Source organism: Pogonomyrmex barbatus, unplaced genomic scaffold (genome assembly GCF_055798465.1).
Source record: "Pogonomyrmex barbatus isolate J1 unplaced genomic scaffold, ASM5579846v1 scaffold23, whole genome shotgun sequence".
In the NCBI taxonomy this organism is placed as follows: domain Eukaryota; kingdom Metazoa; phylum Arthropoda; class Insecta; order Hymenoptera; family Formicidae; genus Pogonomyrmex; species Pogonomyrmex barbatus.
Window position 1 is genome coordinate 1,698,478 of NW_028297120.1, and position 20,340 is coordinate 1,718,817.

The 20,340-nt window shown below is 30.6% G+C and overlaps 2 protein-coding genes and 1 long non-coding RNA gene across 7 annotated transcripts; all 3 read left to right on the top strand.

Annotated features, from left to right (window-relative positions):
• Positions 1–784: 784 nt before the first annotated feature.
• Positions 785–3,062, top strand: LOC105426899 (protein obstructor-E-like). The gene is made up of 2 exons (XM_011638314.3): positions 785–1,331; positions 1,780–3,062. The coding sequence occupies exons 1-2, from the start codon at positions 1,325–1,327 to the stop codon at positions 2,799–2,801; spliced, it is 1,029 nt and encodes a 342-aa protein (XP_011636616.2). The 5' UTR covers positions 785–1,324; the 3' UTR covers positions 2,802–3,062.
• A 7,602-nt stretch (positions 3,063–10,664) lies between these two features.
• LOC148936340 (uncharacterized) lies at positions 10,665–11,045 on the top strand. Its single transcript, XR_016139603.1, has 2 exons — positions 10,665–10,852; positions 10,941–11,045. It is a non-coding gene; the product is annotated as an uncharacterized LOC148936340 (long non-coding RNA).
• A 4,161-nt stretch (positions 11,046–15,206) lies between these two features.
• On the top strand, positions 15,207–20,309 carry Su(var)2-10 (E3 SUMO-protein ligase Su(var)2-10). 5 transcript variants are annotated; one of them, XM_011638317.3, is made up of 9 exons: positions 15,207–15,437; positions 16,421–16,590; positions 16,821–16,922; positions 17,015–17,159; positions 17,822–18,112; positions 18,391–18,492; positions 18,940–19,180; positions 19,282–19,704; positions 20,075–20,309. In XM_011638317.3, the coding sequence occupies exons 1-9, from the start codon at positions 15,414–15,416 to the stop codon at positions 20,284–20,286; spliced, it is 1,710 nt and encodes a 569-aa protein (XP_011636619.1). In that variant the 5' UTR covers positions 15,207–15,413; the 3' UTR covers positions 20,287–20,309. The 5 variants fall into 5 exon arrangements, with proteins under 5 accessions (XP_011636619.1, XP_011636621.1, XP_011636618.1 ...); XM_011638316.3 differs by lacking the exon at positions 15,207–15,437 and adding an exon at positions 15,449–15,951; XM_011638315.3 differs by lacking the exon at positions 15,207–15,437 and adding an exon at positions 15,960–16,251.
• Positions 20,310–20,340: the final 31 nt, after the last annotated feature.

Sequence of the window (20,340 nt, forward strand, 5' to 3'; positions counted from 1 at the left end):
CCTTTGGCTTAAGAGGACCTTGGACTGACGAGCAAACTCTGATGAAAATGTTTACACATATGTGCATTTAAATATACATAGATACATTTATGTATACATACATATACCCATTCATATATTTCTGCACACACATGATACGCATATAAATAAATTTTTGTGATACTTCCCTGATCATAATAAGTATCTAAGCCTAAATTCTAAGAATTCAAAATTTCTAAGAATTCAATTCAGTTGCTTCTTCATGTAATCTTCTAGTCTAGCAATATCAGTTTTGTAGATACAGACTGTAAAATTTTTATATAAAGCAAATATTGACGACTTGACAGCTTTGAACGCTATTTTAAAGTATCAAATGGTAAAAAAGATTTTAAAATTTTTTCTCATTCTTGATATGAAATTCATATGCTAAACACGTATTAATGCATAAACTTTAATTGTGGAAAAGGATTTTCAAATCTATAAAATTAATAAAAAATGAGAGCAATACAAAAATTACTGCATTTCGTCGGTAATACAGACAAATCCAGCATTCTTTTAATAATTCTTATATTTTTTTTCTTTACTTAGGGGAAAAGTATAATTCTCTAAGACTATAGTTACAGATTTCTGAATGCAAGCTGAAGAGATTTTAAAAATTAAGGACATTTGACAGATTGTACAGAAAATTATAATAAATTTTGTAATAAATAAATATAAATAAAATATTTTGTAATTAATTAATTTTTCGCAAAATTTAAGGAATAATCTAATAATAAAGTGATAAAAGAAAAAAAAATGCAAATATCATACACATATACACATATATTTCTACATATGTAATTTATAACATTAATAAAATAAATATTAATATGTTAATTAGATATATTAATAGTTAATATTTTAATTATTTACTTGTATTTTGTATGTGTACATTTTATATAATTATTAATATTATAATATATTATATTATAACAATGTATTGTTATAATGTGTAGTTACATATTACATTAATTATTAATACATCAATAAATATTTTATATTATGTACAGTTACACATTTATTAAATTTATTTTCTATTTTCTATTAAATTTATATGTAAATTTACATATCGTAAAAATTTAAAAAAAGAGTTGCACTTGGGGTTCCAAGAAAATCAAAGACGGCTCTGTTTTAGTTAATAGATATGATAATCTGTCCTTGTATCTTAGGGTATAAAAAAGCCGGCACACCTTAATTCAGTCAGTCATGTATTCATCTGATTAATCAGTGAGGTGTTATAACAGGATATTTTTACATATACGAAATATTTTTTCTCTTTGAGTACAGATAGAATAGGTAACAGGCGATGAAGGGTAAGTATTAACTACTTTCTAATAATAAAAATATTCTAATAAAACCATGAAAGGATATTTAATCTTTTCGCTTTAACAGAGCTGTTAAAATAATAAAAAACAAAAAAAAGAACAAAAAAATAAATAATGTGCTACGGATAAAACACGCTTATATTTTCACTATTTAAAATCATTAATCATCGTTAAAATGTAAAAAACGATTGAAAATATAGAAAATAGTCTTAGAAAATAAAAAATAGTAATATATAAACAGCGTTTCGTGGCGAGTAACCAGATAGTCGTCCATAGCAGCAAAAGGGATAAATAATAAAGAGGGTTAAATAATTTCGAATTTGTAAATAATTAAATAATTAAATAATTAAATAATTAAAATTAACAAATTTTTATCAATTGCAATAATAATTGACTAAATGCCAATTTTGATCGGAATATTTTTTGTTTGATATAGGAATATACCTAATCGCCATCGTCCTCCTGACATCTTGGACAGTGAGCGCCGCGAGTAAATTATCGATTTTCTTTGAGGCTGACAATGAATGCCCGGTGATTGATACTTGTCCACCAAAATTAATACATCATGAATCGAATTGCTCTCGATTCTATATATGCAACGGAGGTGTAAAGCAAATACAGGATTGCGCGCCTGGTCTATACTTCAGTCTAAGATGGCGTGGTTGCGTCAGATTGGAGATTTCAGATTGCTCAGTCTCAACTCCTACTTCTCCTCCAACTCGTCCTCCAACTCGTCCTCCAACTCGTCCTCCAACTCGTCCACCTACTCCATCTCCTCCTCCGGGAGAATGTGAAAAGGATGGGCAATTGCTGCCACACGAATGCAACTGTACCGTTTATTACCAGTGCGTAAGTGGTCTCAAAGCCCGACGTGAGTGTCCACCTGGCGAAGGTTTCAATAGATACAGGCGGATTTGCGAAGTAGGTGGTTGCGAGGCTACGACAACGCAAGAGCCGACAACATTGCCAACGACACCGTCAACGAACTCGCCAATTTGCAAGGAGGGTACACTTTCACCGCACGAGTGTCAATGCGATAAATACTACGAGTGCATAAATGGACAGAAGGCTTTGCGTGAATGCGGAAAGGGACGACACTTCGATAAGGAAAAGTTAATTTGCGTTGACGGTGAAGGTTGCGGGATAATATGCAACGACAAGGATCGTAAGAAACACGAGTGTAACTGTAACCAATTTTATGAATGCCATGGTGACGTCTGGTATGTTGTAACATGTAAGAAGAATGAACAGTATGATGAATCTGAAAAAAAATGTATAAGTCTTGGCGCTTGCGAACGCGAGGGTAGCATCACGAGTCACCAGTGCGACCCCAGATTATGGTACGAATGCAAAGGTGAAATAAAGATACTACACGAATGCGAGTGGGGACAACACTTTAATGGGACGCAATGCATTCCCTTGTGTAAATTAGAGTCCATGGAAAACTATGAACTGTAAAAATTGAGACAACTGGGCAAAAATGACTATTGATTTTGGATATGTAAAGAAATTGAGCAAATTACTTGTTAAAATTATGTTATTGTATTTGTAGGAGTAGATAATTTGGTTAAGATATTTTAATAAATTTAATAATCTCAAAAATCTTGTTAAAACTTTCTTTACTAGTTCGAACCTCTACTAGTGCATGCCATATTATAACTAATGAATATTATGACTAATTGTTTTTAATTCAGATAAAAGATTTAAAAGAACGAAGAAGAGTCTTTTTCTTTCTATTTTCCTGTCTATTTCCCTCTTTTTCATCTCTTCTTTCTACCATTTTTTTTCTCTTTCTCTCTATCTATATCTCTCTATATATTTATTTGTATATTCATACAGCTACTTATCTCTATTTATCTCTTATTCCATAATTTGTGACAAAGACGATGCTAATCAGTTTTTGCTTAATAATCTCGATATCGCAAATTATTTTCGGAGCATTATCGGAGCATTATGTTATCACAGAAGATTATCACATATGTGTTAAGAAATGAGTAAAAAAATACCAATAAAAATTTCCTTCCTCTCAATTTCGTTCATGATCATTATTGAATCCTGTCATTTATCTTTATTTTTTAGAGAAGAGAGGTACCTTTCTGTTTTTGATTATTTAATTATTACTTCATACACACACACATACACAAACCACACACACACACACACACACACACACACACACACACACACAAAAAAACCACACACACACATGCACGAACGTGTATACACACAAATACATATAATGACAAATATGTGTAATGAATTTTTATTATCAATGCTATTTCTTGTGAATGATTTATTTTTCTTTTTCCATCGATTGATTTTTGTTTTTTCAATATACATAAACATAAATAAATTTTCTATTATCCGTATAATCCATTATCTAAACATTATACTAAATAAAAAAATTATTAATGAGAATAATAACATCGTGATACAAATTGATGAAACTACATATGATATTCTTGTCCGATATAAGAAGTTATATTTGAAATAAATATGTAAAATATAACTGTATATACATACATATTTAAATATACATATTTGTATGTGTGTGTGTGTGTGTGTGTGTGTGTGTGTGTGTGTGTGTGTGTGTGTGTGTGTAGATGTCACTTAACAATAACAAATTTACGACTATATATGAATAAATAGGATTTTCTAAGATTTATGTCTACATAGATATTTATCATATAATACGTTTTTGTGAAAATCTTAATAAAATTCAATCGAGTCAAAGTCAAATTGAATTAAAGTAAGCATGTCTTTAAACATTATTAATTTATAAAAGTAAGACAAATTTAAAATTTGCGTGAAAAATTACATTTAGTAATAAAATAGAGATCGTTAAATAATTAAATTTAAATTTTAAAGTATTTCAAAGTAACTTAATTAATTAATTATCTTAAAACAATTATAATTAATGCACTCTAATTAAAGTAATCTGATTAATGTAAAAACTGAATAAGATTGTGTCAAAATTTATAAAAATTCAAAAAAATACATAAATGACATTTTGAACGTGAAATAAATGCGTTTAATTTCCTTTAAAAATAAAATATTTCTTATTCATAAATTATATTAATTCTTATTAATATAATGCTTGATTATTTCGCTGCAGTTATGTCTGTATTCATAGACAAGAAATGATATACAGTAAATTCTTTGTGTGATATAGTTTTATTTTTCATTTTTTTCCTGAAAAACATAGTAATCCTGAAATCTGTAAAATATACGGCATGTGATGTATATCTCTATGTTACGTAGAATTATAAAATAATTCTTAAAATAACAGATTATTTTTCACATTTAGCTGTCACATTGCCCATGTATATAACTGAAAAGTGACCCTTATTTAAGAATTATTTCGTGATCTTACATGACATGTATTAGATAGATATCTCAATTTGCCGCATATTTTACAGATTTCAAAATTACAAAATTATTATGTTCTATTATTATTTTTGGAAAACTAAAACATAAAACTATTGATCGCAACAAACTTACTACACATCATTTCTCACCTATGACGTTATAAAATCACGACTGTCCAAGAGAGCTGAAATTAAAATTAAAATAATTTTAAAATTAAAGATATTAAATTGTTGAAATTATAAAACTAGAGATATATGCTGCGAAAAGTCACAAATAAAATCTTTATAGCGAACAATAAATAAACAGCTAAAATATTAATTAATCAAAGACAGTTTTAATAAATATCAAATTGCATAAGCATACAAGATTTTGCATATAAGCAGAAGCAGAAAAAAATTTCTAAGAATGAAATTATGATCAGAAATTATGATTTCGCGGATTTTATTTATAAAATGTTTATGTACAAATAGGTATAAACTCTGATAAATTAATTCAGAATTAATAAATTTATTCAGAATATTGCAACAGATCCGATATCTCTATCGATATTAAGCTCATGTTTGGCCGACATGTTTTAATATCATCGGCAAAAATTATGCACAGCCTGCATTTGACAGATTATGCTCAATTTGCTGTTGATGAATTTATCAATCATAAATTGTATGTTAAAATCTATTTCAAATAAAAAACTGTCAGATTCACTATAACTCGTTAAATTGTCAATACTAGAACACAAAACACTTTATTGGCTAAAATATCATTTTAACAAAATAAAAGATAAATGCAAAGATAATGCGGGCAATAAGACACAAATAAGAAGATATAAATCAGATACAATAAAAAACAATTAATAATTTCATAACGAAATTTAAAAGATTATAGATAAGATTTATGAATTTAATATTTATTCTTATCTTATCTTTTTTTTTTTTTTAAAATACATGTAACATCGAAACTCGAAAATATCGAATTTATTGAAATTTATTGTTTTTCTTTTTATTGTTGCAACAATTGGTTTTTTGTTATGTTTATTTTGCAGGGGATTAAAGATTCTGTATTTTGATAATATGTATTGTGTATCAAAGAATTAATAATAATGTAATAATAATGTAATAATATTATGTTAACATCTGCTTCTTCTTCTTAAAAAAGTAAATTATGCGTGCATAACGCATGTATGTAATATTCAGTTTTATGAAACTTTGAATGTATTATTACTTTTATAGTTTTATAGCTTATTTGTGTCTATATGCCAAGATTATTAAATTCTCAGAAGTGCATTTCTCAGATATGAATAGGGCTGAAATGAACAGGCTGTGATGGCTATACGATGTATCACTCTTCTAGAAGATATAATCATTTTCAATAAATAATCAGTAATAAATGATAATCAGATCAGAATGTGATAAAACAATTTATAAATTTATAATAAATTAATTATGTATAAATTAATTATGTATTAATTCTGTCTAATTGTTCATTATTACATTATTATTTCAACATATTTTCAATCTATTATAATGAATTGTAAATTAATTATTTTGCGTATTGAAACATCATAATAAATTAAATATTTTTTTAAAGAAAATAATTCTATTAATTCAACAGAATATTCCAAAAATAATTTCTTAACACACACAGTGTTGATTTCATTTAAATATATTCAATATCAAATTATTTTATAAAATTGTGCATTCATTATTGTTATAATTCAAGGTCTATGTTTGGATATAAAGATCATCAAACTATCAGAAATACATTAACTTTAAATATATTGATTTTAATAAATAACTCATATAATTCATATTAACTTGACTTAATTGACAATAATCGAACGAGCAAATTGTGAATATTATACAATGTATATATTAAAACTGTTAACCCGTTGCATTATTATTAATAACATTAATATTGTTAAATAATATTACTAATAATGCGTACATAGTCATAAGTCATTCGATAGTTTTTATGTGACAAACAGTATTAGTTTTTATTAATACTTTTTTACTTTTTCCTTTTTCCTAGGGAATTATTTTAACTTGATTTAATCAAAGCTTTACTGACACTTTTGTGCATAGGATAAGAGATTGGATTTCAATTGTCTAGATTGTTAGACATCATCGTCGAATACTTTTTTTTCTTATAATATCTATCAAGTTTCTTAATAGTCCGGCTGCGATATCATGTATACATATAATAACCTAAAGAATTTGATCTGAATTTTGTAATTGTCATTAGTTTTGTAATAATCGAGTCAATTTTTGCACGAAACAAAAGACAATTTGATCGATTTGTTTTTTTGGTTCGAACATAATTCTTGTTTTAATGTGTCTTGGACAGCTGGCCCACTCGGGTGCTAACTTGTTTGACGTGACATTTTTATGGGCGATTAAACATGGGCAAAAGATTTATTTAAAATTAGTCCGCGAGCAATTATAATTATTTACAAATATTTTTCACGAATTATTCTCCTACGTTAAAAAAAGAAGGAGAGACATTGAGCACCGGCGAAATAATCTTGCATTCAGAATTTTTTACTTGCATTATATTCATTTTATCTCAATTATTCAGATCATTTTATTTCAATAATTTAATAATAATTAAAGTAACAAGAATAATAAAAAGTTTTATAAAAGTTTACTTCTTAAAAGATGTACAATTTATAATTTTTTAACATGATTGAAAGATCTGATTAAAAGATAAATAAAGAATTTTATAAGTATGAAGATTATCTTTAGAAATCGATTATCTCAAACACTGCTTTAATTTAATTCAAGTCTTTTGTTTATATGTTACATCATTTGCTTTGAAAGAGTAAGTAATCAGATTAAAAGACTTTTTTTCGTTAGTTAAGGATCCGTTTAATATAACAGATACATATAACAGATACATATAATTCAGTTTATAAAAGAAAATTTCTGGTTGATAACTATCATTATGCATAATATGATTCTTTCTGCAAATAATTCTAATTCGCTAAATAATTAACTGGTAATAATTGATGATGAACCGATAGATTTGTTCATAAATGCCTTATTTTTTCGATTAAGTGCGATAAACCCATGAGTACATTGATAATATAATAATTATAAAAAAAGAAAAACTTTTGATTATTGTGATTGCGTGTAATTCTGTGTTTTTTTTATTCGAGTAATTCTTAATCGTCAAATGATTAATTGATAATGCTTTATAATGATAATAATAGTAATGGTGAATTATATAAATTCGTTTATAAATCAATCGGGTGCGTGAATAAATTGGTGTGGATTTGTTACATAGGAACGAATAATCTTCATGAGTTATTATCCATGAAATTATTTCACTTCTTGCACGATATATGAAGATATCAATACAATACAATATATGAATACAATATATGAAGATATCAAATTTTTACAAAATAAGTGTGCGTATAACAAATAGTTGATCAGCAAGCGTTTTATCTTCTGGCTTATAATCGGCAAATTATTTCTTTCTATGATTCAACAATTAAATTTCAAACAAAAGGTTTAATAAAAGAAAAATTATCTTAAAATTAAATAAAATTATAAAGAATATATCAGTTTTGGAACGGTTGTTCTGAATCATACTGTATATTAAAAATCATACGTTAATATATTTAATTATATTAGAATACTTACAAGTAAAATTAAAAAATAAAGAAAAAATTGTTTCTATAAAAAAACATAATGATTTTATTAAATATATTTATACAAAAATAGTTGCTTTTAAAGATCAGATCCCACATAGAACATAATTTCCAGTGGACATCCATTGAATCTCCATGGCATTAAACTTCCATCGAACGTCTATCTTCATGATGGAAATCAGATAGACATCTATTAGAGATCCAAGAAACCTTCATGATGGACGGTGTTCTAGGATTCCACTATGGATGTCTATTAGCCGTCCAGTGAACCTCTACGGTGGATGATGCTTTAGGATTCTACCGTGGACGTCCATTAGCCGTCCAGCGAATCTCTACGGTTCTCAAGGATTCCACAAGGAATCAAGGAATGGACGTCCATTAGCTGTCCAGTCAAACTCCATAGACGATCCCCTAGGATTCTACCGTGAACATCCATTAGCCGTCCAGCGAAACCTTTATAGGATCTCACACGGAACATGACATCCATTAGAGATCCATATAACTACCTCCACGACCTCCATGCGACATCTATCTCCATGATGAAAGTCAGACAAATCTCTAATGGAGATTTATACTCCATGATGAAGCTCTAATGAAGCTCTACCAAATCTCCATTAGACATCTTGCTAACAAAGTTATTACATATATATCTGGCTATATTGCTAAGAGTGTTGCAAAAATACAATTGTTGTAAACAATTGTTTACAAAACGAGCAATTTATTATTTTCACAATATATATTTCCGGTGGGAGAGATGATTAAAGGGATTTTAATTGATATCACTAATATTGATCATCGAATTATTATAGAGTCACTACATTGAAAGTCTAAACCAAAGCGACATGTAGTTGGTAATATAATTAATTGAATTTATTTCATATTAAAAGACTTTTCATATTAAAAGACTTAAAATCAAGATCCTGCTTGCCGAGGAAATGCCATGTTTCGCGTTGTACTATTTTTTAAATTAATAATTAACTCAATAAAATCTGTTTTTTGATTGCTTTCAAGTACAGGAATATTTTTTATTTTTAAAGATTTTATATATAAAATATACTTATCAATGTTATCTTTTAAAATAGGTATTTTCTCTTTTGTTATTGCTTTTTTTGTTTTATTATATATAAATTTCTAGAATTTAATAAATCAAATATATCATTGAATATTTTATAAAATATCGCAATTGATGAAACTATAGCAAAATGAGGTAATTTTAAGTCATATTTTAAAAATAGAAATGTATCTCCAACTGAAGCATTGAGAATTTGTGCCGCCAAATTAACTTTTATTTTTTCATCATTAAAATGCACATGTCTATTTCTAATTTTAGTCGCAAGATGTAATTTTTTTGTGTTTTATAATGAAATCAATTGAATGTTTAATAAATTTTTAATTGATCGAGTTTTATTTTCGTTATCACTTAAGTCTTTCATACTTAGAGTGTTTCTAACAAGTTTAAACGTGTGGCACGCATCATAAAAAATATGTATACATTCCCAGTCAGCAAAATGTTAGCAGAATGTCGGCAAATTGGCAACAGATTTAATCAGAAAATGTTAGCAGACTAACTTCATCTGAGGTCTCATTCTGCTTACATTCTATTGACAGAACCTGTTGATATTCTGTGTCAGCAGATTGGCAGCAGAAATTGAGTAGATTCTGTCATCAAATTGTGTCGCGCAAGTTCTGCTCGCTTTCTGCCGCCAATCTGACCGCAGACTGCAGCAGAGTCTGCTCGATTTCTGTTGCCAATTTGCTGGCACAAAATATCAATAGATTCTGTCAGGTTTCTGAAAGCAGTTTGCTAACATTGTCAGATATTACAGAATCTGTTAGCAATCTGCTTTCTAGCATCAAAAATTTATAACAGACTTTGTGTATAATTTATTTTTTCAGATTTGGGATTTAGATTGATCAACGGGATGGATAAAATATGTTACAATTTTTTCAATTTCAATTGGTTTTAAATATGCGTCTAGTTCTTCACACATAGTTATATTTAAAGATGCTCCATCAAACGTGATGCTGAACAATGTTTATATTTTTTTTATAAAGTGCACATAAAATAGTCTTTAATAATTTTACTTTTTCACGACTATTTAATTTATTAATAAAATAATGTGCAACTTAGAAGTTAAAATTCTGATTAATGGCTAACATAAAAACTAACATAAAAACAAGAACTTTATTAGCAAGAGATAAATTGTCATTAACAGTATGAGCCGACGTCAACAAAACCATGTGAGTTTTGTTCATCCCAATCAATTTTTTTCTTATGCATCCATCGAGAGAATAGGACCATCATCTCTCTGGAGTACCGGTCGTGGGGATTCGAAAGAATACATGTATATATGTATATTGTAATATATATATATATATGTATCATTGTATTGTTGATGTGTTATTCTAAACACGTTATTTGCGATAAATATCATCACATGCCTCGGTAGTCGAAAGGATAAGATGCCTGCCCGGTAAGCAGGAGATCCAGGTTCGATTCCTGGCTGAGGTGGTATTTTTTCGCAAAATAATTACGAGTCGAAAGGATAAGATGCCTGCCCGGTAAGCAGGAGATCCAGGTTCGATTCCTGGCTGAGGTGGTATTTTTTCGCAAAATAATTGCGAGTTTTCACGACTGGTTCGTGGTCGGGCCCCGCCGTGACGCACACCCTCCCTTCTTATTTGGGTCGTGAACCAGTCGTGAAAACTCGCAATTATTTTGCGAAAAAATACCACCTCAGCCAGGAATCGAACCTGGATCTCCTGCTTACCGGGCAGGCATCTTATCCTTTCGACTACCGAGGCATGTGATGATATTTATCGCAAATAACGTATTTAGAATAACACGTCAACAATACAATGACACACACATATATATATATATATATATATATATATATATATATATATATATTACAATATACATATATACATGTATTCTTTCGAATCCCCACGACCGGCACTCCAGAGAGATGATGGTCCCATTCTCTCGAATGCACTTCACCCCTTCGTGTCGAGACTGACGTTTCTTATGTGCACCATCTCGCAAGTAGGAGCGGTAGAATCTACTTCACTACTCCACTAAGAGCTACTTGATACTCCAGAGAGATGATGGTCCTACTCTCTCGATGGATGCAGGTCGGACTGCAGCGGCGACACCCTCCAACGCCATTGGCAAATATACAAATAATCCTCCTGGAGCACGACAGGAGAGATTGCATCAAGCATGGCTCGAGCCCCCTTATTTTTTTCTTATCTCATTTCATCTAAAGTTAGAATACTATCTTCCGATTGAATATTATCTTCTTATTTTTATCTTGACCATTTAGAATTATATCTAGTATGGTTTTTAATGTTTGGTCAGATATACCAGGGTCACTATGAATATTTCGCATCCATATTCGAAAAGTAGTTTCATGTGAAAGACATTTTAAAAATGTTTTTCTCACAAATGAATATGTCGCAGAAGAATGAAATTTAAGCATGATTGCAAAACATCTCAAACTGTATGGAAATTTTGTTTTTCATTTATTGAAAAATTTTGTTAATAATTCTTTTACAGAACAAGACATTACATCCTATAAAACATTCAATTTAACATTTAATATAACATTAAGTTTATATATAATATGTATATTTTAAAAGTTTTCAAAGTATTTATTTTTCATATTTTTATCTTAGAATTATATTCATAATATTAGTTCTTATATTATTATAGTGTCTATATTAAACAATATTTATTTATAATATTTGTTATTATATGTAATTAATTAATAATTATTTCTTAAGATTGTTACACAATGTAATCGAATTTCAAAATATAATAGAAATATACTTCGAATTATAAATATATAATTATAAATATATAATATATAGAATTATAAATATATAATTCATTTTTTTTTAACTTACTCTTTATATATATATATATATATATATATATATATATATATATATATATATATATACAGGGTGTCCGATCGGTCATATCACCTCTCGTGTGCAGGTAGAGCTAGTAAAACTGAATAAAAAAGTCCTGTATCATTTTGTAATTTTTACGATAATTATCGAGTTATTAAAAATTACCGTATTAGCTGTATTAGCTCACCGGCAAATGCAAGCGTGCGGTAATGTTGAGATTATCGACCGTTTTGACTGTACTGAGGATAACGAGAGGATTACGTTCATTTATTACTATTATTATGACGGATTTAATTTTTAAATTAATAGTTCAGTAACTATATATAGTAACAGGAACTATTAATTTAACTCACGCTAACTCCTGTAAGATTATCGGTCTTTAATAATATCTCGTCGATGCTAAACCCAGAGAACATTATGACGTCTTAAAGACATCTAAAAGACATCTTAAATATTATAAGACGTCTTATTAAATTATAAAAAAAGACGTCTTTAAGACATCTTAGTGTCGGTCCACAATAGGTGATTTAAGCTTTAAGAAGTAAGAAATTGACCAATTATAATCGAATATGAAAAGAATAATCGACTATGATTGGTCAATTTCTTACGGCTTAAAGATTAAATACTTATTGTGGACCGACACTAAGATGTCTTTCTCAAGACATCTTTAACACATGTCTTTTTAGACGTATTTATGATTTTTTTTTTATAAAAAAGTCTTAAAGATGTCTCTTATAAGTGTCGATCCACAATAGATGATTTAACCTTTAAGAAGTAAGAAATTGACCAATTATAATCGAATATGATTGGTCAATTTCTTACGTCTTAAAGCTTAAATCACTTATTGTGGACCGACACTAAGGTCGTTTAAGCGACCTCTATAATAAGATTTTAAGACGTAAGACTTATTAGACTTATAAGAAATTGGCCAATCACAATCAGTTATTCTTCTATAAATCGATTATGATTGGCCAATTTCTTAAGTCTTACTTCTGAAAATCTCATTGTAAACATCGCTTTAGTCTCGAGCCACAATAGGTATTTAATTTTTAAGCCGTAAGAAATGGAATTATAGTCGAAGAATAGAAGAACAATCGACTATGATTGGTTAATTTCTTACGGCTTAAGGATTAAATCACCTATTGTAGACCGGGATTTATGATATTTTTTATTTACAACTTTTAGTCTGGATTCTCATGCAGCACCAGCACTTTAACAGAAGCTGGTTGGTGAAAAATGAGTAGTGGGAATAAAACGACGAATAAATCTTTACTATTTACTCCCATTATCCGTTTTTCACCAATCAGTGTTCGGTGTTAAAGCGTCAGTATCTGCATAAAGATGCCAGGCTTAAGACTAAGATCAAAGCATAAACCAGACCTAAGTCACTAATGTCCATTTCACTAACATAGATTAACTTTAATCTCAGTTCAACTTACTCTTTATCTTTTTCTAGTTCTAAGAATTAGAAAAAGATGAAGAGCAAGTTAAACCGAAATTAAAATAAATTTACGTTGGTGGAATCGGGCATAAAGGCCTCTTTCATCAATCTTCGGTTAAGCTAATCGACGATTAACCATCATGATTGCCAATAACTGAGAAGTAAACTATTTATTATAGATAAGTATTAAAATTTTTATTTAAGCGAATGATTGTTTAATAATTTTTATTTATATTAATTATCGAATATTACGTACAATTTCATCTATGTACCAAAATACCTACAACACGAAAAGAATATTAGATTAAAAAATACATACTACTTTCCGAGCATTGAATTACAATTGGTACTCCTGCGGGTTAATCGTCGGTTAACATAATCGAAGATTGGTGAAAGAGTTCCTAAATGGAAAGCACTCTGTGCCTGAGTTTCTTATCGGAAAGCTCTCAATAAGTTTGTTCGCGTTGCTCACACTCCCTAGAATTTTTGATACTTAAAGCAGGATAGATATATTCAGCAACGATGGAGAAAAAAAAAAGGAGAAATGTAAGTGAAAAAAGCACAAACAATGTGAACTGACCTGATGTGTCTTTTTGAAAAGCAGCTAACTTCAAGTACGAAAGCATTGGTCTTGTTTACACCGATCACTTGATACGAGTATTAACTAATAACTTTCTATTAAATTATTTTAATTTTTGGCCATGCGTGCAAACATATATATATAAAAATAGGTGTATTTCATTAATTATTTTGATGCATATTGTACCAATATATATCATAGTTCTTTAAACGTATTGCCGAAATTAAAATAATTTAATAGAAAGTTACCAATTAGTACGCGTATCAAGCGCTCGGTGTAAACTAAGGCATTAATAATGCCTTCATGTAGTAATACCAGCGCCATTTTGAAACATTTTCCTTTTTCAAACGGCAACTATACGTATCTATATTCGATTGCTTTGAACGGCGCGCTTTCTTTTTTTTTCTTTTTATAAATACTAGAACATAACAGGCGTGCGTCACTAAGCTTTTCATATTACATATTTTTATATTATTCGTTGATGACAGCGTCGTGATGAAAAATAGAACCATTCATTCTTGTCCATCTTATCTTTGCCTTGTTTAAAAAAGGTTTCGATTCAAAGTTTCATTCGCTACTAACCTCGCCCGTCTTTTACAAATTGTCATTTGCAAATTGAGACAGTAACTCACGAAATTAGCGCAGCAAAAGAACCAATCAGCATCGCGGAAAAGCGGCAACAATAAACTTCGAGAAATGCGAGTCGACTTAACATCTTCTTTTTTTTATAAAGGATAAAGTGTCACTGTTCAAAGTGTTCAAACGCGAGTTCGAGAAAGTCGACACACCGCTTACATCATCGCGCAATATTCTCATGGGCGAGTATTGCGAGTAATGATTCAAAAGAGAAGATAAAGAAAGAGAAAGAGAGAGAGAGAGAGAGAGAGAGAGAAATTGCATATAATGTAGCACGCGCGCGCGCGCGCGTGTGTGTGTATGTGCGTCATGTATCAGAGCGAGAGTACGAATGTGATAGGGTGAGACGGACGCAAGGATAGACTGGGCGGGCGTGACAAGCGCAGCACGGCGGTGGTCGCGCGTTTTTCCGTGGTCACGAATTTCGAAATAATCGTCGGCAAAACGGCTGCGGGTAAAAAGTCGGCCAGGAAGATGGCGGATAGCGAGGAACTGGAGGTGAGTGGGTGCGCGTTGTAAGAGCGGCGGGTGTAGCGCGGAACGAACGTCGCACCCGCGTTTCCGTCGTTACGGGAATCCGCGTCGCGACATCCGGCCAGGGGCACGCCGATCGATCTTCCGGAACGAGTCGTCGCGTGCTCGGTGAATCGCCGGAAGGACCGTCCTGTTTCGTCCTGTTTCCATCGCGTCGCATCGCATCGCGTCGCGTCGCATCGCGTCACGTCACGTCACGTCGCGTCACGTCGCGTCGCGTGTTGTCGCAACTTTGGTGCTATGCACGCCCCCGATGCGTGCCGGTCCGCTTTCATTTCGCTGGCGCGTGTCCCTCGTATTATTGTCGCGGTGTCTATTAACGTTCAGAGAGCGCGGGGACCGCTGCGGATTCGTCCCGCACACAGGACCACGGCGGCGCGAACGGGTCATAGGTCGCAGCGTCGAGGACGATTCTGAGTATGCGGGCGATCCGCGACTCCGACGATACACGGCGCACTCGTGTGTGGACGTATCATGGGTAACCTCACATTTGAACTGTCTCTCCTGTTGCCAGCTACCAAACGCATTGTTAACACACCATCGTAGTTGCTCCGCGATGTACACACTTACAGTGCCTTCGCGAATCGGCGGCGAATCGAATGTTGTTTATTTTGAATCTCGCTCGAGTGCCGGTCGAAACACTGCGATTGTCCAAATGTTTTTTGCCGTGTCGTTTTTTTCCGCGACATCCGCGGTGTGGTTACCTGTCTATAGATATGAAAGAAAATTGAATACGTATTACAGCAAGATAGTCTTTTTGCGATTGGCCCCTTTTAAAGTAAAAAAAAATTCGTAGTCAACATGCTTGCGCTACAACTTTTGTTTAAAGAAGCACCGTATCAATTTTAACTATTAATATTTCTGATATGTATACATATATAATATAGTTTGTTTTTATTCAGAAAGGTTACATTAGTGTAAAGGGAAATGGAATGTTTTGATTACAGAATATGGTATTAAGTTTTCGAGTGTCTGAGCTTCAGATGCTTCTTGGTTTCGCCGGTAGAAATAAGTCCGGCAGAAAGAACGAGTTGCAAGCGCGTGCATTGGAATTATTGCGCTTAAGATCGCATCCAGCTATCCGGCTGAAAATACGTGAATTGTACAAGTCGATACAGTAAGTGAAGAAAAAAAAAAATTAAAGTGACAGTGGGAACGCTTCGCAGTGAAATATCTGTAGAAACGCTTCTTCCAAGTTGTACGTGCGTAATTGTGGTTATTCTAATGTTCCGCGATTGGTAATAAGTGAAACAAAGAAAAGACACACACAGTCACCATATTGAAAAAGCACGCTTTGGTAAGATCTATATCTGTTGTCTAAAGTGTGAAAAGAAATATCTTTTTCAGAGCTGATCAAATGGCAGCACATCAAATGTATGGCCAAACTGGAAGTTCCTCCGAGCCACAAATTGACCAAACCATGCATAATAGAAATTATTATTCAACAAGGTATTTGTATTATGTTTTCATTGATTTTGATTGATTTAAATGTTTAAAAGAATGAGAATATATATGTTTAATAAAAATATACATATTTAAAGACAAGCGATCAGTCAACAGCAGCAACAGCAAGCATCTGTTTCTGCTGGAAAGGAATTGACTCCAGCACATCAAGCATCTTTACCTCAGGCACCTAGGACCAATCCAGTATATCAATCAACTGGTTATTCTAGTGTAGCGCCACAGGTGAGTGTTAAAAAAAAATTTATTCTGTAGTTTTTAATATAAAAATAATATTACAAATAAATATTATTTATTCAAAAGTTGTTTTTTTTTTTTTTTAAAGAAAGATCAAATATCTTGTGAACTACTTATAAAAATATCTTCATCCTATAAAATATTTAGGGATATTATACATAATAGAGATTCTATGAAATTTTAACGCCATTATTTATCCAGATAATCCAGATCGTAAACATTTTGCAATGAAAAATCTGCAGTATAGAATTTAACAAATTTTTGAATTGCTTGTATACTCCTATAGACAAATTTTATGGGTGTTTGTATCTTTTTGGAGATAAAAATTTGGAGGTAAAAGTTTAGTGCATTAAAGTGTATTATATATCAGAAATATTCTTTATTGTTATACATTTTTGCAATTGAATAATATGGATTTTTTTTAAAATGCTTTTTTTTAATATCAAAAAAATATGTAGAAATATCGATTACCATGATTTTAAGCAGCTTTCATGTGACATCAGTGCTTATTCAAATTATAAGCATTTCAAGGATAAAAATACAAACAAATCCTTAGTCAGTGACATAATAAATAACAAAATTTAGTAGTTTTTTTTATAATTATGTTTTATTATTTATGAGTTAAAAATATTGTTTTACTTTTTTTTCAGCGTACCCCAAATACAGCATATAATCCATATCAGTATCCAACCAAAGTTTTACCTGGACCATTACAAATACAACCTACAAGTCAATATCCAGTTCATCCAGATGTTAGGCTAAAGAAACTTCCGTTTTTTGATTTATTAGGTGAATTATTGAAACCCTCTAGTTTAATGCCACAGGGATCGATGAGAATGCAAGAAAACACATTCTTATTTCATTTGACACCACAACAGGCGACAGATATTGCCAGTTCACGTGACTGTCGAGCTGGCAGTAAAATGGATTACGTTGTACAGGTATAGTGAAAGCTATACAATAAAATATTTAGGGATATTATACATAATAGAGATTCTATGAAATTTTAACGCCATAATTTAGTCATTATTTATCCAGATAATCCAGATCGTAAACATTTTGCAATGAAAAATCTGCAGTATAGAATTTAACAAATATGAATATCAATCTTAAAAGAATATATAATAAACAAGAATATGTAAAAGATGTAACATTGTTGTCTGTAAATATATATAATTTAATTTATATATAATTAATCTGTAAATGTCATTATACTTAGGTACAAATGCGATTTTGTTTGCAAGAAACGTCGTGCGAACAAGAAGATTATTTCCCTCCAAACATAGCAGTGAAAGTTAACGGAAAATTGTGTCCCTTACCAGTAAGTTAAACCAGTTAAACATCTCCAAAAGTTTCATAGGGTGTCTCATAATTATCGAACGGTCGTATGCGTTGAGAGTAAAATAGATTGAACTAAGAAAATCCTCTATAATTTTATGATTTCTATAATAGTTAATGAAAAATTAATGGTTAAAGATCATCCAAGAGCGTATGTTTATCTGGTCTACTAACAGATGTAAGTGCACGGCAAAATACGATCCAATTTTTAATTATAAATTTTTCATTATTATAGAAATTACATACAAGACTTTTCTGCTTGGTTTAATCTATTTTCTGCTTGTATGTTTGTAAAGGGTTATGTCAACAATTATAAAACAATACTTTTAAATTCATTGTTGGATGTAAATGATACTTGAACAAAATATTTTTTTATATGTTAACAGTTTCTTTAATAATGAATGTTAAGACATAATATATATTTCTTTAGAATCCTATACCAACCAATAAACCAAGTGTAGAACCAAAGAGACCCCCACGGCCTATTAATATCAGTCCTTTGGTAAAATTGTCGCCTACTGTTGGTAATGAAATTCGTGTCACATGGTCGGCTGATTATGGTAGGCGATATGCAATCGCAGTATACCTCGTTAGAAAGTTATCAAGTGCAGAATTACTCAGTAGATTAAAAAACAGAGGTGTTAAACACTCCGACTACACTAGAGGATTAAGTAAGCAATAATTTCTTAATCGTACAAACAGTATTCAAATCACAATAAAAAAGATTTTTATTTTATTTTTATTATAAAAAAAATTATCAATCAATTTACAGTTAAGGAGAAATTAAACGAAGATGCGGATAGTGAAATAGCTACTACGTCACTAAGGGTATCATTAGCCTGTCCTTTAGGAAAGATGAGGATGTGTACCCCGTGTCGTGCATCGACATGCTCTCATTTGCAGTGCTTTGATGCTTCTTTATTCCTTCAAATGAATGAGCGAAAACCCACTTGGAACTGTCCAGTTTGTGATAAGCCAGCACTCTACGATAATCTTGTAATCGATGGATATTTCCAAGAAGTTCTTAATTCAAATAAATTATTGCCAGATGTAAACGAGATTCAGTTATTACAAGATGGTTCATGGGAAAATTTAGTATTGAAAAAAGAAAAGGATAAAGATAAGGAAAGAAATGAAACAAAGACTGCGGCTGATTCACGAGATAATAAAATTGATGTAGACACAGTGGATTTGGGTAAGAAAAAAATATTTAATGGAATGTAAATACTTAAAAAAATTCTACAAATATTCTGTAATACTTTGCATTTATTATTCTGAGAGCAAAGGAGGAGGATTTGTTAAATAATTTTATTGAAATTTAGAATATTACGATTAAATGAATGATTATATAAAAAATTCGAGATGGAGAAAGGGGAGGGGGAGAGAAGCATAAGTATAATATAAACTACAAATTTTTAATTCAATTAATTTCTTGACATTCTTTAAATTCTATTTATTTTTTGGAAAATTGGTATTTTGATTTTATTTTCTTTACTGATTGAATTATTTTTGTTATTATGTTATAACATGTTATAGATGATATAACATTCTGTTTCCTTGTTCAGATGAAAGCAATTCTACTCCGGCACCAAAAGAAAAGAAACGTGCTGTCGTTATCGATTTAATATCGGATAGTGAAGATGATGACGATGATAACACGCCGACTCAAAGTACAAAGAAACCAGCTAGTGGCATTTCATCGCCAAAAAAATCACAGACCAGCTCTATTAGTAGTACAAGCGAATCACCAGAATTGATGATAATCGATTTAGAATAAAGAATTATTTGATATTAAACATATTATGAAACTTTTGTAGAATTCATTATTTCC